The sequence below is a fragment of the Cylas formicarius genome, unplaced genomic scaffold (assembly GCF_029955315.1).
Source record: "Cylas formicarius isolate icCylForm1 unplaced genomic scaffold, icCylForm1.1 PGA_scaffold_7__23_contigs__length_41026272, whole genome shotgun sequence".
Taxonomy (NCBI): Eukaryota; Metazoa; Arthropoda; class Insecta; order Coleoptera; family Brentidae; genus Cylas; species Cylas formicarius.
The window spans coordinates 34,850,112-34,873,363 of NW_026844352.1; the positions used below are offsets into that span (position 1 = coordinate 34,850,112).

At 34.5% G+C, this 23,252-nt stretch overlaps 2 protein-coding genes across 6 annotated transcripts; one reads left to right on the forward strand and one right to left on the reverse strand.

The window, feature by feature from the left end:
* Nucleotides 1-18,110: 18,110 nt before the first annotated feature.
* Nucleotides 18,111-19,292, forward strand: LOC132705227 (thioredoxin, mitochondrial). Its single transcript, XM_060675698.1, has one exon. The coding sequence runs from the start codon at nt 18,251-18,253 to the stop codon at nt 18,656-18,658; it is 408 nt and encodes a 135-aa protein (XP_060531681.1). The 5' UTR covers nt 18,111-18,250; the 3' UTR covers nt 18,659-19,292.
* Nucleotides 19,293-19,295: 3 nt separating this feature from the next.
* Nucleotides 19,296-22,427, reverse strand: LOC132705226 (uncharacterized). Of its 5 annotated transcripts, XM_060675696.1 has the most exons (13): nt 22,379-22,427; nt 22,061-22,328; nt 21,678-22,004; nt 21,500-21,624; nt 21,389-21,450; nt 20,910-21,336; nt 20,602-20,824; nt 20,466-20,551; nt 20,227-20,414; nt 20,013-20,163; nt 19,737-19,837; nt 19,541-19,684; nt 19,296-19,417 (listed from the first exon to the last, which is right to left on the reverse strand). In XM_060675696.1, exons 2-13 carry the CDS (start codon nt 22,196-22,198, stop codon nt 19,341-19,343), a joined length of 2,049 nt encoding a protein of 682 aa, XP_060531679.1. In that variant the 5' UTR covers nt 22,199-22,328; nt 22,379-22,427; the 3' UTR covers nt 19,296-19,340. The 5 variants fall into 5 exon arrangements, 3 of the variants coding, with proteins under 3 accessions (XP_060531679.1, XP_060531678.1, XP_060531680.1); XR_009619363.1 differs by having other exon boundaries at nt 19,744-19,837; nt 22,061-22,425; XM_060675695.1 differs by having other exon boundaries at nt 22,061-22,420.
* Nucleotides 22,428-23,252: the final 825 nt, after the last annotated feature.

The following is a 23,252-nucleotide window of genomic DNA, read 5'->3' on the forward strand; positions in this document are numbered from 1 at the left end:
AGTGTCCACTAAGGACGCCAGTAGTGGTATACTTAACTTAGTTGTTGCTAAAATCGTGCGCATTGCCTCGTTTGCTAAAAAAGTTATTAATATTTGCTATGAAGATGCTTCTTTAATTTTTTGCTTCTCCCAGTGTCACGGGTCACTGACGACTGGTTTTAGTTCTTAATGCCGCTGCTCACTTGAAAACTGTTTTGATGTTTTATTTTTTTTTTATTTGTCCGACTTTTTGTGACTTACCTTTAGATATGGAATTGAATTCGGCATTGTATATTGCTCGTTTACATACTGTTTTAACTATTCCAAATTTCGTTGCTCTAAAATGATTTTCGATATAGTTTTGCTTACAAAGACATCTAGAAACGGCAGACACAAGCTTCTCTTTCACTTTGATCTACTGGTTATGTTATTTTATTAAGGTGATTGCGAAAAGTTTTGAGTTTCACAAACACAGTATTTATGGCATAGATGTTAAACCATTTTATGTATATTTTCTCTATAACCGGCGAGACTGAAGAACCTTTCAGCAAATCATTATGTTCGTCACACAGCGACAAAAACCAAAAAAATGAGAGAGACTAAAAAAAAAATGGTAGCCGCACTGTAAAAAAAGACAAAAATGTGGCTTCAGAATATACTTTAATAACAAAGGAGCAATTAACTTCTAAGTTTTTTCAGACATTATTTCGTTTTTTGGACAGCGATATCTATACCTGCTTGTATGGTGGTTCATTTTATTGGCTTTGAGTGCATCCCATCAATCAATATTTCAACTATATGTCTAGTTTTTAGGTCACAGTATTGTTATTATTAACTTGACACTTTTTAACGAGTTAAAATGGTTGAAACGGGAAACAAATTTGCGCCACAAAATACCATAACTCAAAAGTTACCAAAAATTCTAAATCATCAGAATTTCCTTTTTACTTTTATCACTTTTAAAAATGCGCGTGTTCTTTTCCTCACTTTGTAATTGTTTTATATTTTTAAAAAAGTTTGGCAGGCATGTCGCACCCTTCGCAGACATCTCCTAACTCTCAGTATATAGATTGGTTAGGTTCTTCCTCCCTTCCCAAAAAGTAACGTCGCATAAAATAATTGATCAGAATCATTTTTAGCGTTGTCAATTGAATTTAGCCGTATAGCAATAAAGCATTACGTACTGCTTTTTTTATTTTGCTACATTAGTTCCTTGCGCTACACCAACTTGACTTATAGGAATTATGTTACTAACGGATAGGAACAATTTAAAAAACGATTAGGCACCACGCTCACAGCCTAGAGCGTGTAATAGGAACTGGCGATCGTATTCGCGGGCAAGTATGCGTGAAAATGCATAGATATTCAGTGGCACCATCGACTTGCTTTCGCGCACACCTATTCAACTTATATCAATATATCACCCGACTGTCAAATGTGGTTGGCATATAGCCTCATTTAGGGTTCTACATTATTACGTTAAGGTTATATATTTTCAAATTGTCGGAAAACGTCTATTTTTAATTTTTTTGAATTTTAACAAAAACTCTGCGTGCGTGCGTGCGCCCCTGGTCATGAAGACCTGGCCTGTTGGATAGATACAGGACGCGGGTATATACGTCTAAGATGGCCGATATATCGAAAAAGGATTGATTTAATCGCGGAAAGGCGATATCACAGAACGACCACCTCGAGAGAGAAAATAAACAAAAAATGGTCCAGACATAGAAGCAAATTAAGCGTGTACGAACCAGTTTCTCAAGGGAACCGACTCTGATTACACGCTGGAATGGAAAAGACGGTTTGTCCCGTATGCTTTGGGCCATAAGAAAAAAAATCGTAACGACACCTATTTATTTAATTAATTATGCACTGGAGTTAATTAAGCTTAATTGTGCTTCTTGATTTCGAGAAAATAATCTTGTTTGCAATTCAAAAATGTGAATCTAGAATTATTGTTGTAGTATTGCTCCCCGTTTCAGTCAGTTAATTTTTTTGATATGTTGATATATTTGTTTCATTATTAAAATTAATTAATAATATTTGTAACAATAATTGTCACTAGTTTTTCGCATGGTCGAATGATCCAAGCATGCGCAACTAAAAAAAAGGATATTTTATCCATCACAAACAGTTTCATCTTGATTTAACACAAATATAAACTTTGCAGGTTTTTTAATTAGTCTTATTTCGTGAAAAATTTTGTTGTGTTCAAAAATTTTCTTTTTAGACGAGCTGTTTTATATAAAATTTTATGAAAATCCAGATAAAATGTTTCGTGCTGCAAGTCATTAAAGATAATGGATAATGACTAAAAAATTCAAAGTTTTTCTTCTCACATGAAATTTCTTTTGCTATTTTTGGAATTAATATGCCGAATCAATTGAGTGCAATCCTCACGACGAAGTTTAAAGTTTAAAATTAATACCTATAAAATATCAGTATCTTGAAAAGTGGAAATTCTCAATAAACTTGGTGGTGGCTTTCTGGCGTTATTGTCCAAAACGGTTTGCCCGATTATGGTTCACTTATTAGAACCTAGCAGGTTTCTTAAACAAATAAAATTAAACCTTGTTCTATGCACGTTTATGCCTAGTAATTCTTTTGTATTGTCACCAAAGGATTTTTTTAAGTATTCAAGCAGAAATCATTTAATTTTGATCGTATTATAGAATCTATCTAACTTTATCTGATGTCAGAGCGAATCTAAGCAACTATCTAAGATTTTTTTATAAAAAAGTTTATAATAAATTTATCCATCCATTTCCATTTATATAATGTTGGTCGGCTGATTTCAAAAATTCTAGGTATATTTGTATCACGTAATGTTTTTTTGCAAATATTGAAGGAAAAAAAACGATATTTCTAAAATAATTTATTTTTTTATTCAGTTAAAAAGTGTAATCACAGTTAAAAAAAAAGTGGTCCCGACATTCGGCTGTGTGTTTTTAAGGGCATATCCCTTTTTAACATCCAGCAGTAGTCCGTCATCATCGTTATGCTCCATCTGCCTTGGTATCGCCATTCCATTTCCTTAATGTCCTGATAAAACCCCTCTCCCTGTTCTTTGCCAACTGCTCCAAGATTTTCAGGAAAATATTTCAAGTGTGAAAACGGGAAATGCACTTTCAAGCTCATATTACAACTTAGACGAGACTTCGTAGTTTTCGTCCTTAGAGTTCCCACTTATCAATTACTTATTTAAATGACACCCAGGCGTTTTCCTCAACATTGCTCACTGTATTTTCAAAAACTTGTCTTTGCATAATGGTCTTATCTGCGACCTAGCAAAAATACCTTCTTTTTCTTTGTCGCACAAATATTTGAAACATTGTTCATTTCTGTCTAGGGCTTTAACAAACTGCTTCATCAAGCCAAGTGTGATGTGACGAGGAGACAGTAAAACTTTTTTGGGGTCAATTAAACTATCTCTAAATATATTTTTGCTACCAGGTGAAAGGCTTGTTTTAGAGGGCCATTCTATTTCATTCTATTTGATTTAATAATAATGATAATAATAATAAATAGCCTTCATCAAAATACAACAAAAGAGTTGAACAGGTGGCGAGGTCTAGCAGCGATAGTCCACCTAACCACCGAAACAATCTAGTAAAATATTCAAAATTTAACAAAAAATAAAGAAATAATAAGTAAATAAATAAATAAAAAAATAAAAAAAAAATATACACTGGGAAAAAGCAAGTAAAAAACGAGTAAAAGAAAAACAATAATCCAAACAAAAAAGAAACAAATATACAAAAAAGCGGTTCAGTTTCTCGTTAATCTCACCAGTTCTTTTAATTTCTTTTTAAATGTAGAAGTAGATGAACAAGTAATAATATCGAGTGGAAGTGAATTGTAAGTTTTGATGGCGTTATATGTGAAACGCAGCCTATGCTTAGGAATATAGGACGTTATGTATATCTGTACCTCTGACTAGTCTATCATAGAGATACCAGGGCTTTTCGTACTTTTCAGCCAGATTTAACTTCTGAGAATCTTTGAGTGTTATATGATCAAATTTACGCAAACCATTAGCGCTGTATCTCAAGCAACTTTGTAAGCTGAATTGGCCTTTCCGTCTTAGACCCGGTCAGTATACCACGTCCGCATATCCCAATAGGGGGAGTATAATAGAGTCACACAATTTAAGTCCAATCTCATTAGATAAGTAGTCTTAATGCATGTAAAGTACTTTCAGTTTCTCGTAGGACTTCTGCAGTAAATAAAACAACTGCACAACTGAACAACAACTCAAAAAGCAGCTTCCTATCAGCAAAGACTCATAAATTTTTACATTTGTCGACAAATTTGAGGAAAGTTTCAGATCATTACACTGGATAATTTCCTCTTTTTTATTGCCAAAAAGAACAACCTGGGTCTTGGGATCATTTAATTTCATACCATGGACTTTGGGGATTCTAGAAATAACTTCAAGATACTCATTTATGCCATTGCAAGACAAAGCTACATCTTTGACCGAGAATGATAAGTATATTTCCATATCATCAGCATGCTGATGAGAATAGCATTTATTTAGGGGCCTAGAGAAGTCAGAGGTGTAAATAGAGAACAATAAAGGTCCCAAAATGCTGCCTTGCGGAACTAGAAAGGCAGACTATGATTTAAGGTATCGAAGGCTATAATCTAACAAAATCAAACAAGTATTTCTCGACACAGGCTGAGTCGTAAAACGGTGACATTGAGCAGTGCTGTGGTCGTACTGTGCCCGGGCACAAACAAAAGACAACAGCCGCGAACACAGTAGCACGACGACCAATTTGCCAACCAACTATGTTGCTTTGTAGAAAAATCTAATATTATTCATTCATTCATTCATTTAAAAATCATGCCTAACATGGAACAAACAGCAGGTATTAATAAAATACCATTTGTAAGATATAGAGCGCTATAAAAAAATGACTTGATAGAGAAAAAATATGGCGTTTTTTGGAAAAAAGGGCCCCAAAAATATACAAATAAGCAACCAGCTTTCAAACATCAAAATCACTGTAGACCTCTGTTATCGATTCGGAATTAGGGTGGTATATCTCAATAAATTATAAGATGTCGTTTCAATAACAATCTGTAAATATAAAAAACTGTTTTGAGTTTCAAATTCTTAAAGACGGAGCATTATTTTTTTACCAGGTGCCCTTAAATCGCTAAACGAAGCGAATAAAAAATCAAGGAACACCGAGTCGGAAAAATTTCCCGCCGGGTCTTTTTCAAAGATACGAATCTTCGTGCCAAAGTAACTTTTCCACCTACCGGGAGCCACATAATTAAACTTCACCCCCCGTGGTGGAAATTAAACAGTTACGAGCAACTGTAATATGCGCATACATACGTTTATACCAATTGGAAGGAAAAGTAATAGGTTGGGGCGAGATCAAAAAGCACTACATGCGGCCGAAAGGTGATGACAATAGAGTCCAACGAGTGCGCCGTATAAGAATATTAGTTTTAGTTGAACGATGATGATAAAAAGACCCAGTTTAGGATAAGTAATGGTCTCCCGGCGCGTCAAACTCGGACAATAAATCGAAATATGGGCCTTATAGTAGGACATTATTGCTGTCGATGCACATCAACATTGGACGCATCCGTACGTTTTCCGTTATGCGATTAACCGCAATCACGTTATACGTGCCTCTCGATTATGCCATTGTCGTTAAACAAAAATTAGGATCGAACAGTGAGCGAGTCGAGGGTATTATTGGTCCTCGCACTTGAATGTCGCAAAAGAGTTCCGATTATATACGCCGGAGGGTTTCTTTTTTGTGGAGTCTCCAAACTATTATTTCCGTATTAAAGTGGCAGTTATAATGTGGATAAAAAGACTGCTAAGGTTGTTTTTTACGTCGACCGTCGAAGAACACCGAGAGCGTGCTCCGAGTTACCCACAGAATATGGTTTGGTTTAACAAAAAAGTATTTTCTGCAACGTTTCTAGAATTACTCTACTGGAAACAAATCGAGCAAACCTTTTACGCCAGTAGGGTCTGACTTAATCTTCATCGTGTAGGCTTTCGACGGACCATCCTCAAGAAAACTTTAACTATGTTATATCTATTATTATTGGGTAAATCCATTAACAAAAAAATTACTCTTACTTGAATGACAAGGCAGGGGTGGGCAAGGTATATTTCTTTCTTTCTAATGTATTTCTTGAGCGTTGACCATTTTTGGCAGTGTTGAATAGTCGTTTTTACTGTCCGAACAGAATAAACGTAGTGATTATCTAACTCACCGTATAAACAACAGTGATCAGGACGTAATAAGAAAGAAAATACATTGTCATTATCCTTGTTCCTACCGTGGATAAACTGAAAATGAAACTGAAGAAGATGAAACCAATATAAATGTAAGCCGTGCCACCCTCCATAGAGTTGTAACATGGGACTTAAGTACCTCAAAATAGACAAAAGACAAGTACTCTGGAATCACACAGATTACGCACTTGGAAATTTAATTACCTTCAAGAAATTAAAGATTAAAGATATCCAGCACGGATTATCATTAGGATACTAGTGCCGAACTTTTTGAATATTGCTTTCAAAACAATATTTTAAAAGATATTCCCAATAACAGTGCTATTTCCATGGATAAAGCAAGCTACCACAGTCGTTTACACCAGCATCATCAAGTTCAAAAACTGAAATCCAGGAATATTTGTTAGAAAATGATATTTATTTTGAATTCACTCAACTTTTGGAAGTGCCAAATTCGTATACAATTCAAAAAGGATATGAATGCAATATTTTGGCTGAACAAGCACACCGTTTTACGTCTTCCTCCATATCATTGCATGTTTAACCCAATAGAGCATTTGTGGGACCAAGTAAAATCAAAGGTCCGAACAGAAAATGTTCTTTTTTTTTAAGTCCCAGTGTTATCAATTTGATTAAAAAAATGTAATTAATAACATTGAATTGAATGTAATTAACCAATTGAGAGTGGGAAAAGTTCAGCACAGCACATTATAAAAATTGAGGACTCTTACATAGAAAACAACATAAAAGGCTATTATAATTAACAGAATTAGATTTAGACATGTATAGATATTCCTTGCTGTGAATTTATTGTACATATTTAATGTCATTGTTTTTTCTTGGTGTAATTTAATAAGATTATACTCACCTAAATAAACAAAAAAAAAAATGACCAAAACCTTTGAGAGACTGTCCCTTTTCATTCTGTCCTTTAATACCTACCGGACCAGAGTTTTATTGCCGTCAGCAGGTAACTTCCATAATTGCAAAAGACGGCACGATGAAGATTGAGACAAACTGTACGTAAAAATGTAGACAAGTAGGTAGGCAAAAGTTGAGAGTATTTGTGTATATGAATGTGTTAATTTTTCGATACTCTTTTATTACGTGTGCAGAACTTTTTGACATTTTTGAAAATTTTGAAAAATTGAATAATTAAAATTTATTCCCTCAACTTCGGCTTCTACAAACATCGCTAGAGCTTCATCAGAAGAAATGTTGTCCTCATTTGAATGTTGAAACTTAATTGCCATTTTATACTCATAAACTCGGTCCGGATTTTCAGAAAATTCCTTTAGTATTGTCGATGCACGTCGCCAGAGCAGAACCAGAACAAATTCTGAAGTACAATAAAACACTCTCAGTAATACAGTTTTTGATAAACAAAAGAAAAGACTCCAATACGAAAATAAAGTTAAAATTACCTGCTATTTCACAGTACATAAGATTTTAGTTTTCACAACAACAACAAAAATACAAAAGTTCTAATTCAATTTTTTTCCCGCAGAGAATAAGTAGAAACAACTGTGATTGCTGTCGGCGTGAAAAAACAGACATTTTTTCAATTTTATTGCGTAGTGATGAGGCACCGTCACACTGGGTTTGGAGCGGAGGTCTCTCTGGCTTTGCGACGCAGGAGGAATCCGGAAGATTTGTAAATAGTAATTAATTGTCTCATTTGCTTGTTGCAATAGTTACTAAAAATATGAATGGGGCAAAGTTTGCGCGGCATCACACACACATGCACACATTGGTCGAAAAGGGACTAAACTTCGACTATACGTAACAGGAATAGGGGACGTTATAGCTCCCCACGAAATACTAAAACACGCGATAAAGGAAAAACCAAAACGCCGGGCGCTCCCGTACGCGGGTGGCAACTTTAAGGAGCTTCCAGATAAGGCAGCCAAAAGTTACAAAAGTCACTTTCTGGAAGAACGATCATGAAAATTTACAATAACACAGGCATCGTACGCCGTTCGAATATAAATTCCTAACATATCTCTCCCCGATAGTCTGTTATTATTTTCTCGAATGGAAATTAAAAATTATTTCCGCAGGGTTGCCATAAGACCGAAGGGATGATTTCAGTATTGATGGCGGGAGCAGCATCCTTTGCGAGTTCGCGATCGAGGAGATTGTTTTTGGGCCTGACGAAGAGGCATTATAAATGTCTGCGGATTTTATGGTAGATATACCTAACTAAAATTTTTATGTAAAATAAAACGTGATATTTAACAGAAATAAATCTAAATGCTACATATAAAATATATACAGGAACATGGAATGCTTTTGTCTCTGTGAGTAAATATTTATAAAAATCGTCACAATGACATTCATACAGACATTTGGGGCAATGATGGTACTACTCTATAATGTCATTTGGGACTAATCAAAGTTATGTTGGTACTTTTTCACCAGCCCAAGATATCTTTTGATGTATGTTGTGAATGGAATATTCCATATTTATATTTCTCTTGAAAATTAGAGGTTATCTAGAAATATTAACTCCGCCGTAGCCGTTTCCAAGCCCGGTTGAGAAAGAAGAAGGGTGAAAGGGCTAATTTCAGATCTTGGGATACTTCATTGATACCGATAAACGTCTGAAACAATGAGATGGGTGAGGGCGAGTCTCCAGCGCCGAAAATCTGGAGCCAACTAAGGGTAGAAGGCCCTTACAGAAATCTTCCCAGTTCACCAGCATTGGAGGTTGTGGCGATGGGCCCGCTTCCCATCACAGGACAAAAAATGCATTGAAAAAAGTTTTAGAAAAAAAACGCCGGGCATATTAAATGGAAAACGACCCAGCTTACGGAAGAAGTTAACGAGCTTTCCAACGTGAAATGTGCAAGGTATTCGAACTAAACTAAAACAGGTACTAAAAGAAATCAAGATATTTAAATTAGATGGGACAGTCCTTACAGGTTTTGATCATTTCTATAGTGGAGTAGGAAAAGACATAACGATAACGAAAAAGATGTCACGAAACATTAAAAACTGGGAACAAATAAATGAGAGACTAATAAAATTTGAGATAAAGCTTAAAGGATATGACTTAGTGGTAGTGGGTGCATATACACCATGGTAGAAAATATTGGAACTAGGAAGGAAGTTATTCTACTAGGGGATTTAAATGCCAGAACTGGAAGTTAAGTAAATAACAACGTTGTCGGTCTATTTGGTGAAGAAAAAGCAAACAAAGAAGGTGAAGGTCTAATAAGTTTTTGTGATTATATGAATTTAACGATAATAAATGAATACTACCAACACAAGGACGTCCATAAATACACGTGGACTTAACCAACGAGAAATCTGAAATCAATAATCGATTACTGAATTTGCAAAGAAAATTCCAAAATAAAGGTTAAAAACCTATCGAGCAGCAGAGTGTGGACTGGCCATCATTTACTTAAAGAGTCACTACTATGCACATTTAAAGGAGGCCAACAACGAAACGTAGATGAAGGTTCAATGATACTGCAAGACTTCCCAACCTAAAAAGTTTTGAAAACGAGTCCACCCAGTTTCTATATCGAATGAGATTGAACTTGAAATTAAACTATGTCTATTGCTCCTAACCAATTAGTGCGCATAACGAAATTATTAAAACACTTGACGAAGCAGCGATGGAAGGCCATTGGAAAAGTGAATAGTACTAAGAATAGAAATGAATAGTGGAATAAAGAAATAGAAGATCTTGTGAGGAAGAAGAAAACTATGTATAATAAGTGGTTAGCAACAAAGAATATTTACGATAGACAACAGTGCAGTAGCTTAGGTAAAAAAGTAAAAAAAGCGGTAAATAAAGCTAAAAATAATATGTGAAATAAAGCCTGCGATAAATAAAGAAGTTCTTGGGCAACGCAAGAAGTAAAGGAGCCTGGAAAACAATTAAACGTAGTAGAACAGATAGCAAAGAACGCGGTATGTTAAACTTGAACTCTCAGGAAAAATGGGTAGAATATTATGAAAAAATGTTGACAGAAGACCAAGCAGAATTTCAAATTTTGATCACGAAAAACATGATATTCCTACTGCGAAGAAACATGCCAGTAGTATAGACAGACATCAGGATCGGGGGGTGTACCTATAGAACTAATTAAATATGGTCCTGACAAATTATTCCAGTTATTGGCTTATACCTAAAACTTATTCCTGAGAGGTGAAGAGATACCTACAGAATGGAAAACTGCATACATCAACAAGAATAAAGGTGACAGAAAGGAGTGTACAAATTACCAGTGTAACCAACTCAATTTGCAGGTTGTATAGGAAGTTAATTAGAAGCAGAATTGACGATTGTTGGGAGGACGCTGAAGATCAAAACGGCTTTCATGCTGGGCGTTTTTTTTATAGACAGCGTGTTTAGCCTAAAACAAACATTAAAAAAGCATTTGAAACACAATATAGAGACACATATGATATTTATCAAAAAGCGTACGATAGCGTCCCACTAAGTAAGCTGTGGCAAGTGTTAGAAAACAAGAAAATTCCACTAATGTAGTGAAAGAGTCATACGACGATATGACGAGTCTAACAAAGATTGGGCAAAAAGTAACCAGACAGATAAGGGTGACGAAAGGACTTCGACAATGCTGCTTTATTGTACCTACACTCTTTAAAATCTACTTGGAGGGGGCCTTGGGAGTATGGGAAAAAAATGTGAACCGAAGGGTATTCCAATTTGAGACCATAAGCTGTATAGCCTTCATTTTGCAGATGACCAAGTAATATTTGCAGAAGATGAAGAAGATATTTACTACATGATGCGAAAAATCGATGAAGAATATAGTAAGTGGGGTTTAACAATTAACCCATCAAAAATAGAGTATATGGTGTTGGGAAATGAAGGACGATATTTAGAATTAAGAGGCACACAAATAAAAAACGCTGATAGTTACAAATACAAAGGAAGTAGCAACTAGAATTGCACAGGTAATACAGCAATACACCAACTAAATAATATACTCTGGATTAACCGCATTATGACTCAGAGCTTTAAGTAATAAGTAAAAAAGACGCCTCCAATATAAAAGCTTTGGAAATGAATTGTTGGCGCAGATGCTGCCAGCTAACTAGAAGAGACACGGTCAGAAATTTTGAAATCAACGAGCAAATGGGCATAGACATTGGCAATAGATATTGAAACTATAGAATGTAAAAGGTTGAAACGATATGGCCACGTCGAAAGGATGAATGATCAGCGATTTACAAAACGACTGTTACAATGGATCGCAGAAAAAAGAGGTAGACCAAGAAAATCGTGGAAGCAAGAAGTAATCTGTCCAATGATTGTCGATTAAATCGAACTTGTTGACATTTTGTCAATCATAATGTTGGCTTCTACAGAACTTAACTGAAACTGTTTTCAGCGAGATTTTGCAAATTTTAATATATATATATATATATATATATATATATATATATATATATATATATATATATATATATATATATATATATATATATATATATAGAAATATTAATTAAAATTTGCAAAATCTCGCTCAAAACAGTTTCAGTTAAGTTCTGTAGAAGCCAACATTAACATTAATCGACAACCGACGCAGGGGGAAACCAGAAGATTTGTAAATTGCTATTATGTATTTTTAATATTATCATAAAATAAACGTTGATATACCTGAAAAGCGAACGCCTAGCAATTGAACACGAAAAGATTCTTTTGTGGGTAATTTTTCTTCTAATATTCTGTTGTGTAATTGAAAGGTCTTGAGGATCGGTTTCTTTAGCCTCGTCGTACCCATGAATCCTTCGTGAAACGTGTGACAATAAAATTACAAAACTACACGAATCAAAAATAACTCGCCTCTAAATATCTTTTTTTTTTAAGGTTTAGACAACCTTGAAAAACAACAAGATAATGGATAAAAAATATATATTTTTATATTAAAAAAATTGTAATTAGCGAGGTGGCCCGCCGAATTTTCTGGGCTCGTTTCTCTCACGCGTTGTCAATTGCACAATCCCGTTATGCGCACAAAGGTATGAAATTTTCATTTCGCCGTATTTTTTCGGGACCGGTGCACACAGCACAACAAAGCCAATTGATATCCGCGGTTCGTCGTTTCCATTATTTTTTTTAATAAGACTACACTTTTTACGTTTCCGAGTCAAATGGTTGTAACGCCGCCAGCACTGACAAACATGGCGGCCGAAGAGGCGACGGCGTCGACGGTGACGTTTTTTAAATAACCCATCAAATGATAACCATATCCACACTTATTAATACGTGTCGGGGGTACGTAATGAACATGTCAACGCGGCCATTGTCCGGGATGACGTTACGACCCTTATCTCGACGCCGGTATCTTCGTTTCGGTTATCTCGCGGCCACTATCAGCGCCTATCAGCTTAATGTCTCTCGAGACCCTGTTCCCTAATAAGGGACAATACCGTGGAGACATCAATTCTCGCCGTCCGGCTAGATGCCATTTTTCGACTTGCGACGCGCGCCGCATTGGTCAAAAAATATTCTAGACCGAGCGGCAGGCGTCTATTATTTTAAAAACTCAACAAATGCCGCGAAATTTTGTTTGCATTTTTAGCGACCATTTGCAGGTCATCAGATACAATACTATTAATTTTCGCCCACAACTATACGGCACGGAATTTATACGACATAAATACAAGGTTTTAAAAAAAATACTTCTGGGATATGTGAAGTCCTATTACGCTTACATTTATACTATACAGGTTGGCCCAAAAGCCAAAGTTTTATTTTTTTAAATGGAGGCCCCTTCATATTATGGCATTTTTCGATTCTACGATCAAAATAAGTATGTATTTCAATAAAGTTATTGATACCTAAAACTTAAGGTTTTTTAAATAATGTGATTTTCGGCAAAATGTAACCTAATTTTGTTTTCTCAAATACATTAGAAGTATTTAAATTATGTGATGGCAAGTTACACTAGAGTGCAACAATAGGCCATATTTATTGGTATTGATATTGATATTTATTGATACCTAAAACTTAAGATTTTTTAAATAATGTGAGTTTCGTCAAAATGTAACCTAAACTTATTTTCTCAAATATATTAGAAATATTTATATTATGTGATGGCAAGTTACACTAGAGTGTAACAATAGGCCATATTTTATTTTCCAATTATTTGAAAAAATTCCAGCTTATACAGGGTGGCCAAAAATGTTTTCTAATCTAATAACAACTTTGAGTGTCTATAACAAAGAATTTAACCCCATATTTTTTTAGCTTACAAGGGAGTATGCTGAATATCTATTGGGCTAAGTGTGTTAATTACTATTTAGTGTTTTCTAAAGTGCAAAAAATGTCAAATAATTCTACAGACTGTCAGTTCTATTATTATTTTATTGTTTGTTATTATTTATCATTTGTCAAGTTTCATAATATATTTTTAAATTTCTCCATGCTGTTCATAGTACCTATTTGGTTGTTGCACTCGTTAGTGTGCTCTAAATACCATATGCAACGATATGTAATGTTAGTACATTATGCAATAAGTGTAGTAAACGACCAATAAGGTTACTAAATGTGTTGCATACTATACTTTTTCTACGATCATTAGTTTTTGGAAAACAACAAGAATACATTCATTGATGTCACGGTCAGGCCGAGGATAATATTTCCGAAAATATCCTATTGCTGCCAAACCCGGTAATATTCCGGAAATGTCCGTAGGAAATCCAAAACGACGTCGCAACTAGATGGGTGTGCAATTGGGTATTTTACAGAAGGGAGTAAAATAAATAATTATTTAGATAACACAAAAAACATAATTAATAATTAATTCTGGGAAAACTCGAAGATTCAGCTAGCAGACACCTTAAACCATTCAATTCAATTCATTATTTAAAATTGTAATTCGATTAAAATAAATTTTGCCTACCTTGTATAACGTGGAAAGCTTTTCAATTTTTTTTAATTATTCAGAAATATGTATATTTCGTTTACATACCTCAAATACTTCTACTATATTTAACAAACCAAAATTAGGTTACATTAAAAAAAAAAAATTATTTAAAAAACTTCTAGGTTTAGATACCATAAACGTTATTGAAACCTAACACTTATTTTGGTTAATAATATACAGAGAGCTCCACTTTAAAAAATACAAATTTGATACTTTTAACACAGCTGGGACAACCGGTATAGTACGAAAGTAATTTTTAAAAACCACCACAGCACTACAAACCTTACGCATCAAAAAAGTAATGCTGTATACTTCACGCACTAAACAAGGATTTGTGCCATTTTATTTATTTATTTATTTATCAACGCATGAAGTCCGATTATATATGCGTTAAACTCTTGCTTCACAACAAAAACAAAAGAGAATTATTAAGAATAATAACTGAAGTTCATAGCAATTAACAAAATAAAATAAAAAATGATGACCAGTAACAAGTAAACTCCAGTTTAAAGAGACTAAAAAGAGAATAAATACTACTAAAAATTTTTTCTCGCTGAAATTATTCCAGAAGTGATGCAAGAAAATTTGAAAAAATGTAAAAAAGTCATTCAAAGTGTTAGTGGGCTTGTACGGTGCATTATATTGTGAAAACTAGAAGATGCTCTAGTTGTTCTGGAAATTCTAGAAGCAGCAGTTTTTACATCGATAATAAATGATATAAGGTCTCTGCTCCCGGACAGATATCGATACCATAGTCATCATAGAAAGTACTTCGGCATCATATTTGTGTGAACAATGTGTGTGAACTAGCTGAAGAGTTCACATTTCAAGAGATACCCGATACAAGAGCCGTATTCGACATAAGGACGCATAACAGCTTTATTGACGGTATTATCACTACTAGAAAGTGAAGATTTGTCTTCAAACCCTAGTAACCCTAGATTTTTGATACTGATACATTCTGTAGGAGCTCTTGATCTGAAAAAGGAAATGAATTTTTTTTTCACCCAGCGTTCTTCACGCAATAGTGCGCCAAAAAATGACATACCCAAACTAAAAAGAAATTTGAAATAGCTAGTATACTAGTCGACAGCGGGGCAAATAAATGTGTCAGCGCCATCTGTTGAGCTTTATAGAAAATAGTTTTTACCATCTTTTAGCGGACACAGCAGGAGTTCGCTTATAAGGCGCTGTATGATTATTTATTTTCCTTGTCAATTTTCCAATTCAATTTTCCAAAAAACTTTTTTTTTAATTGCTTTAATATAATGATATAGTATGCAATAATTTTGATCCACACGCCATATTAATCACGAATTTTTCAATAAGGAAACGGGAGTTCTCTTTTTTCGCGCTACAATGAGTGAAACTTGCAAAGCATCGTTATGGTACAAATCGTAATCTTACCACCGATAAGTGATTCACCCCAATTCAAACAGCTAAGATGCTCCATGATGACATTTCACAACTTTATTAGGACGATGAAAAAATAAAGCTTAAATTTCAGAATCCAAGTAAAAGGTAAGAACAAAAATGTGTCCATTTTTGTTTACAGTGATTATTTCACACTGTTTTCATATTAAACCCCAAATTTAAAACACAAGAAATTGTTCTTCTAGTATTCACGATGCATCCCAAAAGAGATAAATCTAATTCTACACGATACGTTCCACTAGCTGGCGCATATATTTACTCTTAGAAAATCAAGACTTTTAGACATTGCTGGAATTAATTCCAATATTCTACGTAAAGGTTCCAATGCCCCAGAAAAGGAAACTGAAACGGATCATTTCTAAAAGAATTAAGTATATAGCTTATTGTTCCTTTAATGAAAGAATGCCTCAAAATACGAAATTTATAAAACTGAACTGCGACTTGTCATTGAGGCAATTCTAAATATAAAGCTAGAACACCGAAATATAGAGCAAATATTGGCAGGCGCACATCTTGCGAAAGTAAAGAACAAAGGAAATCAAGCGTCAAGGACAGACAGTGCAACAAATAAGTTAAGATGGTCGTTATAGTGTTCAAATACCTGTGCTTAAAATTGTGTTTTATGTTAAACTTGTTTTTACTTTTAATATATTTCTTGTTTAGAGAAACGTACTGTTTCTTTTGGGGTACACCAGTACCTCGGGTAAGAAACGAAATTATTTTTGATGAGAAGTAATCTAGCGCTAATAAACGAGTCACTGAGGAAGTGTATCAATGTGTTGTATGCTATAGGTTTTCAACGAATATTAGTTTTCAGGTACATTTTTGCAAAACAAGATAAATACATTCACTGACACATGGGATGTGACTGTCAGAATTGAGAAATGTGAAAATAACATCAGTGTTTGAGCCACATTCTCGGTAACACCCCGTATATCTTACCGACGCCCCTGGAATATCTCCTTGCCGAAATACACACACACACACACACACACACACACACACACACACACACACACACACACACACACAAACAATGCATACATGGCACATAAATATATACGATCCGCGGTCTCGCAACCGCCACCGCCGCCGCCGCCGGCGGCAACCCGGGGGCCGATCATAAATATGAAGCGACATATCGGGCCACAGTTTTCCCGTCGGCGGCTCGCTCAGGAAACGCGCTAACAAATGGCTTTGTGACATCATATTTACACCCTCCGCTACAAAAATAATATATGTCCGTTCGAATCATTGAACACGGGATTCGAAGGCGTCCTGTCCCTGGGTCGTGCTATGAGAAGCGGGATATCACCACAAAAACACATTAATACACGGTCTATACGAGGAGTTTTTTTTTTGTTACGGAAAACTCATAACGAAAATACGATTAAAATCTAGAAACGGGGCAAATGAAAATATCAATTTATTCGGCCAATGAATATTAATCCACGTGCGTCGAAGCGATAATATATAATAATATTTGTCGATAACACAATTGATGTCGTGCAAAATTGAATTTTCATCGCCGTCGAAAATAAAATGTTTAAATATCTACAACTATGATATTTGACGCATTTTGCGTTTTTATCAGTTCATGATAAAATGGTGGAAGCACACCAAGTTATAATCCAACCGAAAATGGTTAATATTTTATAAGTTTGGAATAAATAGAAAACTGTTTAGGCTCGATTCGAAATCGATATTGCGTTCAAAAATTCAGTTATATCTATTTTATAATCCATACAGTAACAAACAATTCCGCTAACGTTAAACCGAGTCTTAGTAATTTTATAAAGTATACGTTTTACACGAAGCGCACTTTTTTGTATTTTTGTGGATTTTTATAAATTGCCTTTTTTTCTAATGAAATGTATTTTTATTAACTGTTTTAACCATTAAATATTTATATCAGAGATCTGTTTTTGATTACTGTTCCATATTTCCTTATCATGACTTATAATAATCAAATATAACTATTTTGTCAGCTGGCGGTTTTGGGTGATTGGTGGTAGCAATTTTGCCTGGTTGCGTACTGGAAAAATGGACCCTTGTTCTGCGGGTTTGTTAACAATCCGTGGTTATGTTTGTATTGGCGAAAACTTTCTGAATAGTTTATGTTTCTAACATTAGTTTGCCCTTTAGGCTAAACTTGTAATGGTTTAATGGTAATTTTATTAACCTACAATATATTGTAAAATTTTTATTTCCAGCAATTTTAACCTCTTCTTTTTTAGGTATGACTACCATCGGGAATATCGGAATAGGTCTTTTCATTTTAATTGTCGTTTGGATTATCGCCATTATAATTTTCGTCGTCGGGATCAAAATTCAAAGCAATATCGCCTGGATAGCATTAGGAACCGCAACCTCGTTAACAGTTATCTTGCTGATAATACCCACAGCAAAACATAATATTGAAGATACTGATCTAATAGTGGGTACATTTATTGACTCCGTTATTCATGGTTAAGAATATTCACAATTGTTGTTTTTTCTTTTAGGGAAAGGATTACGACATCATTTACAAGAATATAGTCCTATCATTACTTGGGATAAGTTGTTTTGCAGCATTTTGTCTAGTTTTTCTGTATCACTGCATTGCACCAGTACACCCAAAACCTATCCAATCGTTTATTGATAGATAAATATGGCCGTAGCTCCACTTCTAAGAAGCAGCCGCCCTTTATCAATAAAGTCAAGAAATTTGTTTACTAGTGGACTGTTAAAAAGACTAATCGACATAAAAGGTAATGACGAATTTCTATCGAAAGTCATGAACTCCCACAACCCAGTGATAGTAAATTTTCACGCTGAGTGGTGTGAACCATGCCACATTTTGACCCCTAAAATGAAGGAGCTTATCGAGCCAATGACCAACATAGATCTAGCGATAGTAGATGTAGAAAATCATGCCGAACTAGTGCATACTTTTGAAGTAAAAGCAGTTCCTGCAGTAATTGCAGTCAGGGATGGTTTAGTAGTTGATAAATTCATTGGTTTGGTAGACGCCACCATGATAGAAAATTTGATAAGTAAATTAGGTAAAAAGTTGTGAGGCTAAAATTTGTTAATTGTTTATTCCATGCCTGTTAGAGCCAAAGGATTTTATTTATCTTTTGTTAAAAGTTTTTGCTATAGTTTATTCCAGAATTCGCTTTGGTCTGGCAAAAATAGGGACCAAAATCGGAAGTTTGTTTAGTTTCAATTTCCCTTATGGCAATAGCAATTTCCAGCAATATTAGTCTCGCGTAAATGTATCCTTACCATGCCAGATCTGTTTGGTCTATGGTTTGCAATATGATAAAATACAATATTCTTTCAATTTTTATAAATTAATTGATTCCACTGGGCTTGATTTTGCGGCAGTCCTTCGTTTTCCAATCACTTTACCACTATAGGCGCCAACTTTTAATGGGATTGAAGCGAAATTAATAATAATTGATACAAATAATTTTCATTTAAATCATATCAGTTCACTAAATTCATTCAAAAGGAAATAACGGCAATATTGAAATTGTCAATTTATAAATTTGACTGAGCGAAAAGTCACAGACCTTTAAACGAAAACACCAACTTATGTAGAACAGTGTAGGCTTCACTGTGGGTAATAGCTGTTAATTGTTTTAAAAATATACATGTGAACTTCTATTTGGTGTACATAAAAGTGTATATAATAAAACGAAACTTTATTTGTCTTTATTCCTTAATGTAACACTATCTGTTGAGCAGGGAACTATTCAAAAGTCAACGTCAACAAATTTAGTTTCAGGTATGTGTAAAATTTCTTCTGTGGGGTTTAACTTTGGGTCTTCAGCTGAAACATTAATTTAACTATGAGTGAGTTAATGCGGTTGGGTTGCGCATAAGGTGACGACTGTCGAAGCACAAACGCAACTAGAACAATATTTTATGTACGAAAAACTGCTTTTAAACTTACATTGCCCGATGCCCAATACTCTTTGTGTTTCCTTAAATTGTGCATAAATGTCGACGTATTTCTCAGTAAGTTCATAATTGTTGAACGCCATTAAGTTCAGCATTTTCTCTATCAATCCGTGTTTAAGAAGTTTATCATACTCTCCTAGAACACAGAAGTCTGTAATTGTTCGATAGCATCATGAGTCCCAAAATACCGTTTACCCTTTGCTTCTCTTTAAGACCTTTAACATACTTGTCTATGATGATGTAAATAACCTCAATTTGAATTTTGTAATGTTGAGAAAGACAAGCACACCTAAAAATTGAAAGTAAATCATTTACAGGATTTGAACTAGGAGTGTTAAACTAACCAAATTCCAATTACATATGGATTTGGCTTATTGTCAAATAAAAAAGAGAAGAAAATTATCTAGGGACTTCACCAGGGAAAGCAGAATGGAAATTTAATCCTGATATAAAGAATTACTTACACATTTACGCTTTGATCAGTCCAAAGCCCCGTATAATTTAATATATTGTATGTAAATGTCATTATGTTAGAACAGACATTCACAGGAATGTTTTCTAACTGAAGTATAGTGTTTTGGAAGAGAATATTGAAGACGCAAAATGGGCAAGCACCTGCAAACGCCTAGGATTATGGTTCTTTTTGTTTTGTTATTTTCTGTACCACTACCGCCCTACCTTCAGTAAAATCCAAAACCCCTTTGGTATCCCTTCTGAGTGGCGTTTTATCATTTTTCAAAAACAGAAATTTTATAAAATGAGGAAACTTTGACGACATTTTAATCCAAAACGTCAGGCTGTAAACCACTTCGACCCCGGGCCTTGAAAACACGATCTCAGCAAATATCTGACAACACAGGTCCTGTCTAAAACATGACATTGAATGGAAAGCTTTGAGAAGCTGTAGATTGACTTACACAACCTCAAAATTGCCAGATTTGCATATGCTCCTTAGGAGATTTGTTACAGAACACAAAAAACCCTTCATTACATCTGCCTTTCTCTAAAAGCCACTAAATAATTTAAAAGACTTTTCCTGCTGGCATGACTTACATATTTTCCGATTATTTTAATTATGTTCAGGATCACATTGAGAAGAGGAAAACTATCTCGCTTGTACTTATTTGAAATAGGGGCTGAATATTCTGTACTGTCTTGGCATTTCAATCGTTTTTGTTGACTTACACAATTGGCCAAGTGATTGTTGAATGGTAAAATTTCTGAGAGAAAAAAAAGCATTTTTCCACACTTTATGCCTGCTTGGTCCTTATGGTAACTAAAAGACATTAATAATATACATCAATAATATATCCAGAAATGTACTATATTTTTTGGACATTTACTAACATATTTATACTTACTCCTGGGTAGAAAACTGGCCTACTGTACTGCTAGTTTTATCTTTAAGATAATTGGTATCAATTTGATGTATATCTTCACCCTTTAATGTTAATCCCAACTGGATCAAATAATCTTCTAAGTCCTGCAGCAGTATCAAAGTAATACACAGCACTTTATCTACAGCTTCATCACTTTCATTATTATTCAACTGGTCTGAACTTGTGTTGGTCAGTTTTACCAGATCACTATAAAAGTGATTTAACTCCAGTGCTTTGGTCTTGAAACTCACACACTTGTGTTCAAAATTCCATTCCTTATAAAGCAGTTGGTTTTGTGAGTACCACAATGTGTTTTGGCTCAACTTAGCCATGTCAGATGTTCTAATATGTTTTTCCTTTGAAAAGTCTTGGAAAATTTGCTCCAAATGCTCTACTTTTATAGGATACACTACAAAAATGATTAATAATGAATACTCACTTTACAAATGCACAAACTGTACTTGCTTCTAGAATAACTTCATTTTTAACAGTATCCTCTTGGCCTTTATTCTTGCTTAAATATCTGAAAACAAATGCTTTATCCACAAACATGCAAATTGAGCAAAACATACTTTTCTGAGCACTGAGGCTTCTCTCTTGGAACTGCTACTGACTGTGTAAAAGTCTGAGTCATTTCTAAATTACAGTGCCTTTTTAAATTTGATAATTGCTCTTTAAGATTGGCAATAGTTAAATTCTGAAATACAACAGAAAAATTTCCTATTTACAATAAATGAAATCATTAATTACCTTGAATTCTAAATCGCTCTTCAAAATGTTCACTTCCTTTTGCTTGACAACTACCTTTTCACGCCACTCTTTCATAGATTTCTGATGTTCAGTATCGAGTGATGTTTTCATTTCTTTGATTTTGTCACGAAGGATTGAAATTTCGCCATCTTTTTCTTTAGTTTCTAGGGTAAGTCGGTCCAATTCTTCTTTTAATTCAGAATATTCTGCTGTGTTGCTTCTGGGATTATGAAAGTTATTTAACTGAGTAGATGTTGCAAACGAACTTGGTTTTTGGAAAAAACTGTACCCGGGTAAATCATCGATGTGGACACCTGCAACCTCACTCTAAAACAAATATTCGCAAGGACTGACGTACAAAAAAGATTAGTATAAAGTTGAACCTTTTCCACACAAATTTGGGAAGCCAATTCAAAACATTTCTCTATTGCATCTTCGTCCAAGTCATCGTCAAATTCATCTTCGTCTAATTTAGGTTTTTTGCCGCGGCTTATGTTAAAATCTCCTAATCTTTTGGACATCTTAGGAATGCAAAAACGATTTATAACCTAAAGCTTAACCTTCTTCTTGGCAAAACTAACAAATCTTAAATTTTGTATTATTTTTAATTTCGCTTTATTTGACGAATGCTTCACAAAGCAATTCGGTCAGCTGAAAACCAGGTTTTAAACTTTTTAAATAAGTTTATAAAGAGCACAGACCCGGTGGGAATCGAACCCACATTCTCCGACAAATTTATGTTGTGGTTATCGTCTCTTCATCTTTTGACAGCGAATCGTCTTCCTTTTGTTCCTTGTGGGCAACGTGACAATGGTCGCATACAGCGGACGTAGCAAAGCGCTCCTGATAAGTAACGTTTGTGAGTGGGAACGTGTATGTAGAGGTTATGGTGTCTTATTTTTGTTTAGGTGTTGATTTTAAGATTCAGATTTGTTGGAAGGTATATCTTATTCAGTGTTTGTGTGTAGTGCTGCTGATTTAACATGTGTTAATAAAGTGGAAACATCTTTGTACTCTAGAAACGGACGTTATGGACACGTTATTTCAAAGCGAAATGAGGGAGGTCAAATGGCTTTGGAATTACCAGAACCAATTTGAATATTTTAGGGTGATGAAGATGATGATGTCCAATATCAAAAAATCGGAAGTATTATGAAGACTGTAAGGAGTTATGAAGGGAACTTATTCTTAGAATATTTTCAAGGCCTACATTTGTAAACTTTTTGAAAGAGGTCTATTTTAGAATTTACCACATCCAGCACTGTTTCGGAGCAGCGAGACATTTGATATGTTTAGAAGAGGTAATAGAAGAGGAGCTACCACACTTTTGACGCTATTGCAGATCATTGTGGCATAAGGGAGAACCAAATAGGAAATACGCTTTTATAACAATTAAAAATATCTTTTCGAATTGTTGCTCATTTTTTTTTGTAATTGACATAATAAATGCATAATTTTATTTCTTTCATCCTGAATTTTCTTGCTTCTTTTAATGGCGCTTCGTAGGAAGTTAATTTCTTGTACTCTAGCTTCTTCGTAGATAAAACATTGAGGGGTTTTTTCCTTATAACAGGA